Source organism: Bidens hawaiensis, unplaced genomic scaffold (assembly GCF_021521415.1).
Source record: "Bidens hawaiensis isolate Kalapana, Puna unplaced genomic scaffold, B.hawaiensis_p1.1 tig00014405_1, whole genome shotgun sequence".
Taxonomy (NCBI): domain Eukaryota; kingdom Viridiplantae; phylum Streptophyta; class Magnoliopsida; order Asterales; family Asteraceae; genus Bidens; species Bidens hawaiensis.
The window spans coordinates 189,027-204,882 of NW_027492247.1; the positions used below are offsets into that span (position 1 = coordinate 189,027).

General features: G+C 35.2%; 1 protein-coding gene across 1 annotated transcript; it reads left to right on the forward strand.

The window, feature by feature from the left end:
* The first annotated feature begins 10,341 nt into the window (after positions 1-10,341).
* On the forward strand, positions 10,342-11,212 carry LOC143546606 (RNA-binding protein involved in heterochromatin assembly dri1-like). Its single transcript, XM_077038241.1, has 3 exons — positions 10,342-10,446; positions 10,667-11,013; positions 11,099-11,212. The coding sequence occupies exons 1-3, from the start codon at positions 10,342-10,344 to the stop codon at positions 11,166-11,168; spliced, it is 522 nt and encodes a 173-aa protein (XP_076894356.1). The 3' UTR covers positions 11,169-11,212.
* The last annotated feature ends 4,644 nt before the right edge of the window (positions 11,213-15,856 follow it).

Genomic DNA, 15,856 nt, shown 5'->3' on the forward strand with positions numbered 1-15,856 from the left:
TTTTCACAAATGAAAGTTTAGGAATTGTAAACTAAGATAAAATTAATTAATTAACATATAAATGCATAATTTTATTAATAATAAAGATCAGAATATATTCTCGAATCGGGTAAACAAATACGAATATAAACATGGAAAAACCGGAAATGTTACCGTAGTAAGAGCTAGTGGTATGGGTATTGTGTTAGTTGGGGTTTGGCATGCAGGAGCAGTGACTTGTGCAGCTGTGGATGGTGAGGTGAAGATGGAGGACTTGTAAGTGGAGGCTCTAAGGGGAGAGGTAAAAGTTGATGATCCTGTGGGTGAAGTGACTCTAGGTGGTGATTGGGTTTGTTGGATTGGTGAAGTGTGAGTTGAAGGGGGTAATGGGTAGGTTTTCTAAGATGGAGGGCATGGTTCGTCTTGTCTAGATGGAGTGATGCCGGGTGAGGTTACTAATGAATTATGTAGCTTCTTAGAGGTATGTTTATTCTATGGTTTGGTTTTGGGAGTCCTAGGTAGTTTGCCTGGAGACTAAAGTGCGGGGCAAGGTGGTAGGTGAGGTAGTGTCAGAGTCAGGTAATGTGGTTTGTGGTGGAGGTGTGTCTGCTTAAGCTTGTAGTGATGTGGTTTGTGTCCATGCCACAGTGGAAGTAGAAAAGATTACCTTCAAGGAAGTTGGCATCTTTGAAGAGACGGGCTTCTTGGAGTCCTCGACTCTCCTCAAATGTTTAAGCATCTGCTCGTGCTCCTCCTGTTTTTCAATCTATTGAGAAGGACCACCAGTAGAAGGCTTACTGACAGCCTTCCTCTTTCGTTCGTGCTTCATCTGGTTCAGTTTCAGTACCCTCTTCGTTAGGCTCTTGTTCATCCCCACTATCATCATCATTGTCACCATCATCACTATCTCCACCAGATTCTTCATAACTGGTTCGGTTTCAGCAAACAAACCGAACTTAGTACCAGGAACTTATCCTTGGTACTTATATCCTCCTCTGACGAGCAGTTCCAACATTACCTTAAACACTGTTTTCTTCACCATGTTTACATGGTGAGGCTTTGTTGGAGGAAGCTCATTACCCTGATCATCAAACATTATAGGGGGTTTCGGCACTTCGGGCATTAGATCATCAAGAAGCATTTGGCGAATCTTGGATACATCATCCAAGGACTGTTGGTCAACGCGTTTGCTTGCATGCATATGAAATGTCTTGAATGGTTGAAATGGTCTTCTTTGCAAGACGTGCCTTAATATCAACCCACACAGTCCTCAACTTGTCAAATCATCTCTTCTGTTAGGACAAGCAGGTTGCTGTGATATGCAACAGGAAATTCCAATAGGTTGGAAAATGCTTCTTCTCACACGTGGTCCACTTCATGTCATACCCGATTGCATCTACAAACTATTGCAAAGCCTGCTTCTTCAATAGGTTAAAGAAGTGATTAGATGCATATTTTATTTTCAATGCGTGCCTTCCATCCTCTTCTGGGATTTGGAGTTTGTTTCCCGCCACTTCCGTAGAAATCACATTCCAACTTTCACAGCTTTGGCATTGGTTCAGAATTCCTCAATCCATCCTTTATGAATCTTTGGATTGGTACAAATTGAGAAGAGAGTCCCTAAGCCCTTTGATCATTGATATAAATACCCGATGCTTCTTCTTCCATGGAAAATCTAGTGGATAATACATATTATCTTATTGCAAAACCATCATTAAACAAACTATTAGAACTGATAAGCTAAGAAAACAATAATGAAGACTAAACTTAAAGTAAAATTTACAATCTGAAAATTTTCACTAGAGTAAACGAATCGAAGCGAATTGTTAAAATTCGATTCGATTTAGAAAAAGTTATGAGAACTGAAAATTTCGAAAATTACTAAGTCAACACGAATAGAATCTAAAAAATCGAATCGAATCGAACAAAAAAAGAATCAAATCGATTCAGAACCAATTGAATCGAACTTTTAATCGAGTCGAACAAGATCGAATCGAATCGAACAGAAAAAAATTAAATCGAGTCAGAATCAATCGAATCGAATTTTGAAATTTTGATTCGATTAAGATAAATTCGATCTGATTAAAATTATTTGATTTGATTAAGATAAATTTGATTCGATTAAAGTTTAATTCGATTCGATTAAAATTAATCAATTCGATTAAAATTCATTCTATTCAATTCAAATAAACTTTGTCCAAAACTCAATTCCCTTAACATCCGAGGTCGCCCGAAATTGATTGAACAAACCATCATAATCAAATAATCAGTTGGGTCCCATGTGTGCATCTGTTGGGTTAAGCTCTTCCCAGTCAACGTTGACGGACTCCATAATCACTTTTTATTTCTTGTTGTAAACACAATAAGCACACTTGTTTGTAGCATATCCAACAAAATAGCACACATCAGGCTTCTCTGAAAACTTTGGAGCTGAGTTGGCATTACTGTGAAGCAAAATGCATGGACATCCAAATGTCTTGAAGTAGTTGACCTGTGGGTTAGTCTTGTAATACACATCATAAGATGTCGTGTTCAGCCGTTTGTTCAGCAGCATATGGTTATGAATGAAACAAGCAGGTTAATTGCTTCACCTCGAAAAAACAATGGAAGGTTTGAGTATAAGAGAATTGTTTTGGCAGCCTTGATCAGTGTTCGGTGCGTCGTTCAGTGAATCCATTCTGTTGTGGAGTGTTTGGAGCGCTAAACTAATGATCAATCCCTTGTGAGTGACAGAATTCATACGTAAATTTGTTGCATAATTTGGTTCCGTTGTCACTTCTAATACACTTGACTCGTTTGTCAGTTTAATTCTCTACAAGCATCATGGATCTGATCAGGAACTGCATGGTTTCATCCTTGTGTCCTAAAAGGAAAAGTCCAGTTGAAACGTGAAAAGTCATCAGTTACAATATGAAAGTAGGCTTTTCAGCCTAGTGCCAGAGGTTGAATTGGACCAAACAAATCCATATGTAACAGATGAAGAATGGAATCAATAAACTTGATAGTTTTGGGCCTATGAGGGAACTTGTGCTTCTTGCATTTTGAGTATGAAAGACATTTTTCTATGCAAGAGAAAGTTTTGATAGGCAAGCCCCTCACATGCTCACCTTTTACAAATTTGTTCATATTCTTGAAGTTGACATGACCCAGACGTCGATGCCAAAGTGATGAATCGTTCTCTGAGGCTTTTGATATTAGACATGAAACAGTTCTATGTGAGTATGAGCTTCTCATATTGTAAATACGTTATTACGAGCCAAGATCTAGTCGCAATACCGATACGTAACATTGTGTTCAATACATTAATGGAGATCAATACATTAAGCCTGGAGAAATTCCGGCATCATAACGTTACAGGGGATAAATATGGTGCAGCTCTCTATGCAACTCTACTATGGAAGGCCTATTTATTGGCATGCCTCATTCGTTATACTGTATTAACGAATGAGGCCTCTCATTCGTTAGAATAGTACTAACAAATGACTTTTCATAGCCCATTCGCTAAACACACTTAGCGAATGGGTATACTTTAACGATTGCCGCCATTTGTTACACTATAGTAACGAATGGGCTCTTACATTAACGAATATGCCTAATTTTTAATGAATGAGGCCTCATTTGCTAAACATGCTTAGCGAATGAGCCTTTATACATTAAGTGTAAAGACTAAACTACCCCTATCCTATTCAAATAACTGCAGACACCAAATCCGTGCACTTACACATATCTAATATATATGCATCATTATGCCTTAGGGTTTACATCAATATCCATTCTTCAGGGACTTTGAAACCTGGTTTCTAGATCAAGCATTTACTTTTCGTAAACAGAGTGGAGAACTTCTTGTCATAGATCTGAGAGACATTGAGCAAGTTGTGACTGAGTTGCTCCACTAGATTGACAGCATTGAAGATTAGGGTGTTGTTTGAAACCTTCCCTTTTTGGATATATTTCCTCCCATATCTCCAGCAAAGGAAACACGTCCCTTATCAAACGTTTGAACGTCAAATAGCAAGGACTCATCTCCTGTCATGTGTCGGGTGCAATCACAGTCTAAGTACGAGATACTGTTGACAGACCTTCTTGACTGACCCTACACAAATGAACATCTAGTTAGACATGGTTTCCCGAGACTTAGTTGTCTCAAGAAGGTTAACGAGAAAATCACCAAATTTTATTTTATTTTATGTAAATTTGTAGTAATGTGATGAATCAAAGTCAGAAGAACAGTCCGTAGGAATCCACGCAGAAGCAAGTTTCATGGATTTAGAAGGTCTTCTGGACCATCTTCTCTTTGTTTTAAAATAAAATCCTCAGGTATTTTGACATTAGGATCCCTTTTCTCATTTGTTTTGGTGGGTTTTTTGACTTTTCAGTTTTTAAACCCTTTAGCTCTTTCCTTTTTGGTTATATAAAAAGGTTTCTTTATTTTCTGGATTTTAGTAGATCTCACATCCATTTCACCGGCTTGACCCTCAGCTTGATCAGTCCTTGATCTTGAGCTGCTAGTGGGACTGATTAAACTAACCTCTCAGATCCTTTTGTTGTATGTGCTAGTTCTTGCAATGTCTTGCAAGGTGAGATGCGTTACCACACACATAGTAGCTCTTTCTATGATAAACTTTAGAATAATCGTTAGAACTATAATATGATTGTTTTGGTGAGAAGAGTGATCCTTGAAAAGGAACATGGCTGTGAATACTATTTACCTTGTGACCTTGATTATCAAAACTATTGGTAGGATGTGAGTTAAAATGATTCTATTGTTGATGATCATAGTAGTTATCACAAAAGTTATATGACTGAGGAAGCTTTACATGTTTGGATGTTTGTGAAAATAATCTTTTGCTTGGTGGAGCGTATTTACATGAAGTACTAGCCTTTTCATCTTCAAAAAATCTACTTTTACTTGAATTAAACTCAACCTTACAACCTGATGATAAACAACTAGCTTTGTTCACATCAACCGACCTTTTTAAATTTATATAATTTTCACCAAGGGTTTCATCATAGGCAGTTTCACAATCGCTATCTGAAATAAAATCAACATTTTCATTAAAAATAACTTGAGAAGTGCCAACATAAACACTCTCAAAATCTACATCATCATCTGAAGATGAAGATAATGTATTTTGTTTGGAAATAAAATTGTTTTTATTACAGAGATAATTGTCAAATGATGATTTCAAATTCACATTAGAGACAAAAGGTGAATTTGACTCTCTTTTCTGTTCACAACCTATGTTATTTTCCACAGACCCACTTTCTTCTACACAACATGCCAAACAAGAGGAATAACTATTAGAACTGACAGGCACATAAATTAGATCAACAGTTTAGGAACCTTAGGAATGAAGGTCTTGGGTTTTGGAACATGACCAATTCCATAGACCATTTCGTCTTCAGGTGGGTTGTTGTAACTAAAGTAGGGTAGGGATGTATAATTATCATTGAAAGGAGGTGGAATCGCCGCATGCTCATATCCCAAACTCGTCTTTTGTTTTATACCCATCTGTGCTCCAATTATACTGTTTAACTTATCAGACGCCAGTTTAAACTTGTCAACAGTAATTTTTCTTTTTGAAAGATCTAACTCTGGAGTTTCAATTTAGCATTTAACTCCACTATTCGTTTTTCATGAAACTCAACTAACAAAGTAGACTGAAACAATTTTACATTCAATTTTTTCATGTCGTCATGATGAGTTTTAATTCTAGTAGTATGCATCTTGTAAGCTTTCTTGTATTCACCAATTTGATATTTCATGCCAAAGTTTTCTTCAACTAGAGCAGCATTATGAGTTCCGTAATTTTATCCTATCTCAACGCATGCTTGAGAGCAGAGATGTGTGTGTACCTTGGGAGTGTCGGGAGTGTCTTGTTTGTCTCCTGATGCAGAGCTTGAAGTGGCTTGGTCTCCATGCACAAATTCCATGCCAACAAAGTTCAATGGGTTCATCGGCTCCTTGAATGGACCTTCCCACTCTTGCTCAGGAGCTTCAACAGATTGTGTAATTAGGGTCCTAGGGTTTGGGTTCCCTTTGCTTAATCCTCTATTGCCAATTTGTGGACCCCTTTGATCTGACGAGCTATTATGACCTATAGGCCTCTTGTTATTTCTCTTCCCAATGCTTTCTCCAACTAACACTTCATTGATCTTTAAATCATCATCACGTTGTGCTGGGTTTGTGCATTGTCTTGCAAAGTGTCCTGTTTCGTTGCAATTGTAGTAACGGAGACTGTCTTTGTCAGACCCGATACTCTTGCAGTTAGAATCCCTTAAGCTGTTCTTACCATATTTCTTCATGAAATTTGTGGAATGATGAACTATCATGGCCATGTAGTACCGGATATCCATTCTTTCAAGATCCATTTCACTAATCTCTGGGATATCTCCTTCCTGGAAATACAAGGGCAAGGGGTTTCCTTGCATTAGTTCCTCATGGCTTGCCATAAAGGCATGGAAAAGCACAATGTGTGATTCGTTAAAATGAGTAGGCGAGTTACTTGAACCCTTTGAGTTGTTGCTAGTAGACCTATTGATTCCTTGAGCCGTGAGAGCTTACTCAATGACTATGTAACTACATCTTAGAATGAGTTTGATGATGATCCCGGCTGATTTGCTGAAGTCTTGAAAGCATTGTTCTTTTTAGATTGAGCACAGTACCCTGCTACACCATCAACAGTATGAACAGTTGGGTGTGATTAGCTAAGGAAACTTGTGCTTATACCAAAACCATTAGAGACACTGGCATGATTTAGAGAGCTGACATGATTGTTCAATCGCAGCTTATCATCCATTTCAAACGACTTTATGGTGGAGGTCAAGTCGCTCAAAGTTGTTGTATTCAGATTCGTGGTTCTTTTAATAGTCGTCACACTACTGTTCCACGTGTTAGGCAATAAATTCAACAACTTCTTGTTTACTTTAGAGTATTCAAGATTAATACAACCACTTCTCATCTTGGTGTTAAGGGCCTCAAATCTATGAATGAGGGATGTAGCAGATTCTCATTAAATGTGGTTAGACATGTTGAACTCACCTTTCAACATGTCCTTTCCACCTTCCCTCATGTCTAAATCTCCCTCAAACTTCTCAACCAATGCATCCCAAAGATCTTTTGAAGTGGTGTATTCTCTAAGTGTTTAAGAAATATCAATAGATAAACACACACTTAAGACATCATAGGCCTTCTCTTAATCAATAATCAACTTTTTATTCTATCCAGTATAACTTGCAACAGGAACGGGTCTAGCTGGAGAAGTTGTGGTAGGTCTATGAGGACCATTTTCAATGGATCGTAAAATAGCAAAGTCATTTATTCTTATGTAGTTCTTAAATCTCCATTTGAATTCCTCAAAGTTACTGTCCCAATTGAGAAGCTTGGGTGGTTTGTTCATTGTACAGGCTTCATTCTCAAACATGATATAGGTCTTTACTTAAGGATCTTATGCCATTTTGATGATCGGATCAAAAAACTAAACACTTTTGAACAACAAAAAATTCAATACGAGTCTATAAATATCGAGTCGAACTCAGATGAATCGAATTGAATCGAATACAGTTAAATCGAATCGAAGGAAACAAATCGAATCGGATATAAAATTCAATTCAATTAATTTCCAAATTCGATTCGATTAAAATAACCTCAATTCGATTAAAATAAAAAGTCTATTCGATTAAAACATAAACTCGATTCGATTAAAAGTCTAGAAACTCAAATTCTACTTTTTACTTATGGATCTGACTACAAACATCCGTTTTACCACTTTTGAACCTTCAAACACTATTGGAAACTAACCTCAAACACCACTTTTGAGCCAATTTTAAGCTTGCTAGTACACTATGACAAACCCAAAACCCACTTTAGACTCTTGAACACACTTTGTATTGCAAGAACACACCTCACAAACACTCAAACCTAACCAAAATCCAAGGTTGTGAGCCAAGAACCTCAACTAGTAGAGCCGAGAGCTCTGGTACCAATTGTAGGTCCTAGAGACAGGATCAAACAACAATTTTTTTTAATTTAATCTCCTTGTAAGCTAGCGGAATTCACTTACAAGTAACCGAGATCTCAGATGTTGTTGGTGTTCGGTTATTTCTAGTTATAAGAAGTAAGAGAGGGAGTAGAGAGAGTTGTTGAGTAGATAAAAAAGAGTTTTTACCAAAAGGTTATTGTGTGCATGGAAGGACGCACTATTTATTGTGCATCACCATGCACATGTCTTTCATTATGTTTGGCCCAATAGGCACACCATTACAAGGTCTTGTGCCTAAACATACATAAACAAACCCAAAGCTAGTAAATTACATCGTGAATAGTATGAAATAATACAAAAGACTATATTAACAAAACAGGGCCCTACATCAAGACCTGATGATGAAGACCAATATAGTTGAGAAAACCAAGAAGGTAGATCATGGGTCAAATCAAACAGGGCAAAAGAGACATGCTCGTAGTTGAAGAACCGCCTATTTCGAGTAAGAAATTATGGGGGGGGTGATTGTTGGACGTAATTTCAGACTCCAATTCACCAGTCACTGAACTTGAGGGACCAATGTTGGTAAGACGGTCATAGTTGATTATGTTTCCTAGTTACAATATGTTTCCTAATTGTATTGTAATTATAATTGGTAATTTATTGTCTAGCAAGTTAGGTTAGTGTATATAAACTTAATTATGGTTAGACATTATAGAAAAGATGAATTTCAACCAAGTTAAGGTTCATCAAGAGTCAATCTGAGTTAGGGTATGAGAGTTATAATTATTTTTTTGAGTTATATTTTTTGATTACTTGAACAAGAGTTATTCATTTAGTTCGTGTTTAATATCGATCTGGACTACTAATACCAAAATTTTTTACTAATAACCACATTTTAGTTGAAATGTTTCTGGTGGTGGCCTCTAGGACGCCAGGGCAAAGAAAATTCTACACGTGTGAAATTCTAGATAAGGACGTATAATTCAAATTTTGAGTAGCTAAAGGTTGGTCTTGATGCTATGCACATCACTTGATGGATTGTCGTAATTGGCTCAATGGTAATGGCTCATAGCTAGAAGGTTTTTGTTTGTTTAGTTCCCATTTATCCTTATAATTTAACCAAAAGATATATACGCATATCTTAAAGTTTTAAGATTATCAAAAAGACACCTCACGTGTTATTTGGTATAAGCAGGAGCAGTAAGGGAATGATATACTTACCAATATATAGTAATCGGTAAAATTAAATGGATAAGGAATAAGTATACCAACTCTCATTAAGTAAAAAAAAAAATGTTGACAATATTGTTTGCCTTATAATTAAGTAAATGAGACACTATATATACCAATGCCAATGTGAGTGCTTTTAAAATCACCGGAAAAATAAGAATAAATTGACATATTTCTATTGAATGTTCTTTCTTTCTCATGCAATCATTACAATTTACATGTTTATCATATGTAGCCTATGTAGCCTCTTAAAGAGAAAACATAACCTAAACCAGCACATGCTCAGGTTAAATCATCGAAAGTTCAAATCATCAAGTAGCTCAAAAAGGGAGAAAACTTAAACTAGGGCTCTAGATTTTTATTTGGCTCTGAGCTTCAAAATAGTTGAGGCACCCATGTAACCAGTTTTTTTTTTTATTTCTTATTTTTATCGTTTCATAGTTAGTTGACTAGGGATCAATTGCTCAAATCGTCAACTAGTATATGAACTATGGGAATTTAAATGTAAGTGAAGAAATAGGCGAATGTATAACTCTAAAAAATAATTATTTTAAAATCTCTTTTAAATACTTTAGCTTTTCTTTAAAATATTGGTTTCTAGAATTTTTTTAACCAAGTATAGAATGTTGCTTATGTTGATCGGAATAAACGTTTTAGTTGCGTTAAAAGTTTATTTCATTTTAGTATTTAGTTGATACGTAAGTTAGTTTTACTGAACTTGATGGTTAGGTTATTAGTGTATCCTTGGAAAACAACTTATGATATCCTACTAAGTAGGGATGAGCTTGGTACCGACCGGTACCGGTACCAAAAATACTGATTTCGAAAATCGCCAAATCTTGGTACCGGTACCGAAATATTCGGTTCGGTACCGGGACGGTACCTGTATTGAAGGCAAAAGTTCGGGAAATACCAGTACCGTACCGTACCAGTGCCGGTACCGTACCAATCCCGAAACTCAAAACTTTGGTACCGATTCGGTACCGACGGTACCAAATCGGTACCGATTTCGGTACCGGTACCAAGTACCAAATGCACATCCCTGTATCATAGTATTGTTTCTCTCATTGGGGTTTTATCTAAAAAAAGTTTGTTTTAATAGTGAAAAAAAAGTGACTGCATTGAGATCTCTCGAATTATCATTTGCATGTCTATGCATTATATCAAATTATTTGTCGATTGCGACGTGCGTATATTATGCGATGAGAGGTCTTTACTGATTAACGGGTGTCCCACTTTTGGGAATCTTTTGGCAAGTATATAAACCATTTAAGCTCATCCAAGAAAAACACAAACTTGGACAATCTTTCTCAAAGGTTTATTTTGTTAAGAGTGTATTATGAAATATTTTTCTAAAACTTTGACCAACAAAGAGCGTTCTAAAAAGTATTGGGACAGAATATTGCAATGTAACAAGATTTATTCTTGCTTCTTTTACTTTTGAATTAAAATTTGATTGTTTTTCTGTGCAGGTTTTTAAACATATAACAAGAGAGATGAGCAGTGGAGACTGGATGTGTGGTGCATGCCAACATTTGAATTTCAAGAAACGTGATGCTTGTCAAATATGTCAGTGTCCTAAATTCGCCACACCTGCAGAAATGTCGGTTTATGGCACAAACAGAACAGAGGTGTTAGCTGGCGATTGGTATTGCTCCACATTTAATTGTGGGGCACACAACTATGCCAGCCGAACCGTGTGTTATAGATGCGGTGCTCTTAAAGATTATACAACTACCACTGTGATAGCTGCAGGTGGTTACACTCAAGATTCTAACGTTCTTCCAGGTTGGAAAACCGGAGATTGGGTTTGTAATAGGTAACGTTTCTATACATTTGAGTAAAAACGTAGTATAAGAAATTTTACTAAAATTTATCGATTTTATTTTTTTGGGTCCAAACAGACTAGGTTGTGGGGTGCACAATTATGCAAGCAGGATGGAATGCTATAAGTGCAAAACACCAAGGGAATAAGGTTTTTATCCAATCTCTCATTTTTTATTATTCCGTTTGCCATAACAACAGGTTTTAAAACACATGCCATAGCACGAATGTGTCTGATCCGGTCATTAATTGATTGTTGGAATTTGCACATCGATCTTGTCTATTAATCAAGACAATGTTTGCGTAAAATAGCCTCTTCTACGTTGTCAATAATGTCCAACTCATTTCACTAGTATACCATATATTTGTACCCAAGTGTTGAAAAGCCTCAATTGCCACACCTTGATAAAATTTTACACACAACATGAAATGATAAGATTGGATACGGTAAGAAAGAAAAAAAAATTATATATTTAAAAGCCATTCTCGAGTTAAAATAAAAGAAAAGAAAAGAAAAAAAAGTGTGAATTACATTCTTGAGTTAGATATTGAAAAAAAAATTGAAACTTTACAATTATGTCCTTATTTTTGACCTAGATAGAAAGAAAAATATAGTATAAATTAGTAATATTGTGTATGGCTATAAACTTTTCTTTCATAATAAGACCATATTTTGCTGGAAAGTTTTGGAGAAAAAAAGCCTAGCTTTTCTTTCCATTCTCTTTATTTTTCTTAGAAAAAAAAAATGAAAAAAGAAAAGTTTTCTTATTTTTGTTTTCCTAACCTTTAAATAAAAAACTAAAAAATGCAATATAAAGCTCCCTAAATGATGTCACTTGTTTTACATCATATGAACTCAAGAATGCAATATAAAGCTCCCTAGATGATGTCACTTGTTTTACATCATATGTTTCATCTATTTGCTACTTTCATGCCTCACTTGTTTTACATCATATGTTTCATCTATTTGCTACTTTCATGCCTGTTTCATTAAAACAGTATTTTTTTTTAATTGTTTTCAGGATGCAAGTGAATTCCCAGAAAAGAGTTTTATAAATATATAACGACAAACTCCGTGACACTTAGTCTTAACAAGTTACTAGGTCAAACAATGTGCTTCTTCTTATGGCCTTTCCTTTTGGGATTGCGAATTTTCTAACTTTATGTATATATAGCATCAGTTCTTGTTACAGGAAGTTTCAAATCCTCACACTGTTGTCACAAATATCATATGATCAAATAGAACCTTAAAAGGGACCAAGAAAACGCTTTAAAAAAACTCATATAGTAAAATAATATTTTAAAGAATAGTTGTAAGTTGGAAACATAAATCATCTGTTATTATGTCCCAGGCATCAAATAATTATGTCAATAATGTACATGGATAAGAACCAGATTCTCTACGTTTTTAAAAAATGGCATGCTCTTACACATCTTTCCAGTGATCAAGTAACAATTATAAAGTTATATTTCGTTCAACCGAATGAGAATCCAAGACTAGACTCAACTAATACTGTTGCACAAGATTTATATAACCCGAAAACTTAACCGACTTATATTTCAGGTAGTCTAATAAAAATGTAATATAACCTGATAATACAACTAAGACACCTAACTAATAAGTAGGGGTTTAAACTAAGAGAAACTATATACTATTATGTAATTGGATTATCCGATGTTAAAAGATAGCTTTCTATATGCAACCCTATTTCTGGTTGCAAAAGGTCACAGCAACCCTATTGGCACTACTTTGCAACGGAAACCGTGGTGGAAAAAGAAGCATTGCAATTGGCCTATTGCTACTGAATTGCGACCAAAGTGTTGTGACCAAGAAAAAAGGTCGGAGGGATTACAACCGGAACGCCCAAATTTTGCGACCCGAATGTAGCGACCAAAATTTGCGACTGTGGTTTTGCGATTGCGCCTTCTTGATTGTTGCGACCATTTTGTGTCTGGTTGTTGCAACAATTTTTGTTGCGACTGTTGTCACTTTTTGCGAGGATATGGACCACCAATGTTTTTCCAGCCGTTTTATATTCTAGAGCCAATTTTCAAAACTATGTCAAACATTCGAAAGAGATTACAAATTAAAGCATCAACTAATCCAAATTATCCTAACAGAATTGCACATCCAAACATTCAATGTATTCAAAATAAAGTGTTTAACATAGCTTCAAAACATCCGCTATTAAAACATAGATTTTAACATAGTTTCATTGTTTATCAACCTATTGAGTATTGCAATTCTCTCCACATTACTTTTTCCATTATAGCCATCAACTATTCGATTAAGCCTTTCTTTATCTTTTTTACCTTAGCGCGCTCATTGATAGCTACATTTAACTTTTTAATCTACAAAACAATTGATAGTAGATCAAGTCATATTTGTGTACAGATTATTTGTAGTTGCATCGGTTCATTCTTAAAAAGGTAGATTGATCAAAATATCATTACATGTCAATTTTGAGTCGTAAGGGCATTCTAACAAGTATAACTAAAGAGCCTACATATTTTTAAAATACTAAAAAATTGATTTCTAGATAGTTTGTAAATGGGTCATGAATTTGAAATATGTTACATATTTATCAAAAGTGCATGAAATTAATCGAACGGGCATATATGGATCTGCACAGTTAAAATCCAAAGTACCAAAAATACCCTTTCAGATAAAGCACATTCCGCATTATTAATTTTTAAATTCCGTACTTAACTTGGTCAACAAATTCAATTTTTTCAACATCATACACAATGTTTTTCGCATAACTCTAGGTTTTCTACTCGCATTTATAAGCACACTTTCATGTCTCGATCGATTATTGAACATGAAGTAAACAACTAACTTTCAGTTTATATTTGTCAGAAAATCTAACTCAATGACTGATTACAATATTCTAAACCCTAACTCGATTTAATTTTTGATGAACCATAACTTGGTTGCATCTAGATGAACCCTAACTCGGTTAAATCTTATGTATGTCTCTAGATGAACCCTAACTCGGTTGCATCTCACCTATTCTATAATGCCTAACCATAGCTTGGTTTATATAGACTAATCTAGCTTGTTAGCCAAGACATTACCTATTATAATTACATAACAATTAGGAGACATAACCAAGTATGACCAACTTGTCATTATTGATCCTTCGAGTTCACAATTCAAGTTCCGGTCTATAATTGAACACGAAGTAAACTACTAAATCTCAGTTCATATTTATCAGGAAATCTAACTCAAAGACTGATTACAATATCTCAAACCCTAACTCGGTTTGACCCTTGATGAACCCTAACTCGGTTGCATCTCACACGTTCTATAATGCCAAACAATGACTTGATTTATATAGACTAACCTAACTTGCTAGACAAAACATTACCTATTATAATAATGTAGCAATTAGGAAACATGTTGTAATTAGGAAACCTAACCAACTATGACCGCCTTATCATTATTAATCCCTCAAGTTCACCGACTTGTAACTTGGAGCCCGAAATTACGTCCAACACGCTTGACATCGTCTTAAGTGATAAACCCATTAAATAAAAAAAGTGTCAAAGTAATTGACAACTTAAAGTAAAATCATATCAAGTGTACATACAAATGCACATTGAATACCAACTAAATCAAACCCTAAACCTTGATGCAACCATGAATGATTTAGCTACTCGTGGCAATGTGAATGATGATGAAATGTGAAACGCAGAATCAAAAAGCATGATTTTAGAGGTAGAATGGATTTGTTACTCAAGCTTTTTCGTCCTCTATTTTCTTATGGCACCTCTAGATGACAAATGACAGAAAAATGGTGGATTTAAATTGATAAGTCGTTAAAGAACCGCTCAAAAACCACGCATAACTGTTGTCGAGCATACTCATACATTCATGGGCGTATGAATACGCCATCTTGTTCCAAAAACATGAATTTTTGATGCAATACATCACAAATACTTTCAGCTAATGCTGGCTAGGGCATACGAATATGTTGGCAGGCGTATTAGTACATTGGCTGTAGATCTTCTATAATATACAATGAATGTAACATTTCGGTTTTTCCATTTTCATTATTTTTATTTTATACCTGACCCAGGTTTGTTATTAGAATTATCCACATTAATAAAAATGCATATTTGTTGAGTATTTATGGTGATCATTTAATTTTATATTTATATGCTATTTGTAACCGACTATCGAACCCCAAAGTTGCTTAATTTGGATTAATAGTGTGTTTAACCAAAGTCCAGGGGTTAAATTATAATAACTAGAGTTTGAGGATGAGTTAAACAATAATTATTGTTTGGTTCAGTTCGTTTCAATATTAAAACTGATAATTAACTTTTCAGAGTATTTGTATTAAGTGTCAGTCAGCTTGCTTATCTCTCACTTTTTTTATAACGAGAGTTGTACTTTGTAATTTTCGTAATTTTAGTTTGTTTCTTCCTATTTTTAATCATAGTTATTATTCCGGATTTTTTTTAAGGATTTTTCAATTATGTTTGGTCGGCTCGTTTATTCTCGCACGTCATCAACTTCTCTAACTAGCGCGATAGCAAAAGTGAGTAATCACTTACCCCTTTTTCTTATTTTTGTTTTAGAGGCCTTATGCGCATAAAAACAAACTTAGTTACTCATAATATTGCAGACTCAAATACAATTCCACTATTTGCGTGATTGTGTAATTGCTCGACTAGTTGCTATTTGCTAAATGCTGTATGACTATGTGTTTACTGTTTTATGGTTGGTATCTCATCCTCATAATATGATCATACGCCGTCGGAGTAACTTGCACAAATTTTGTGTTGAGGGGAAATGACAATTATATTATTGTGCTATACTAGTTGTTGTG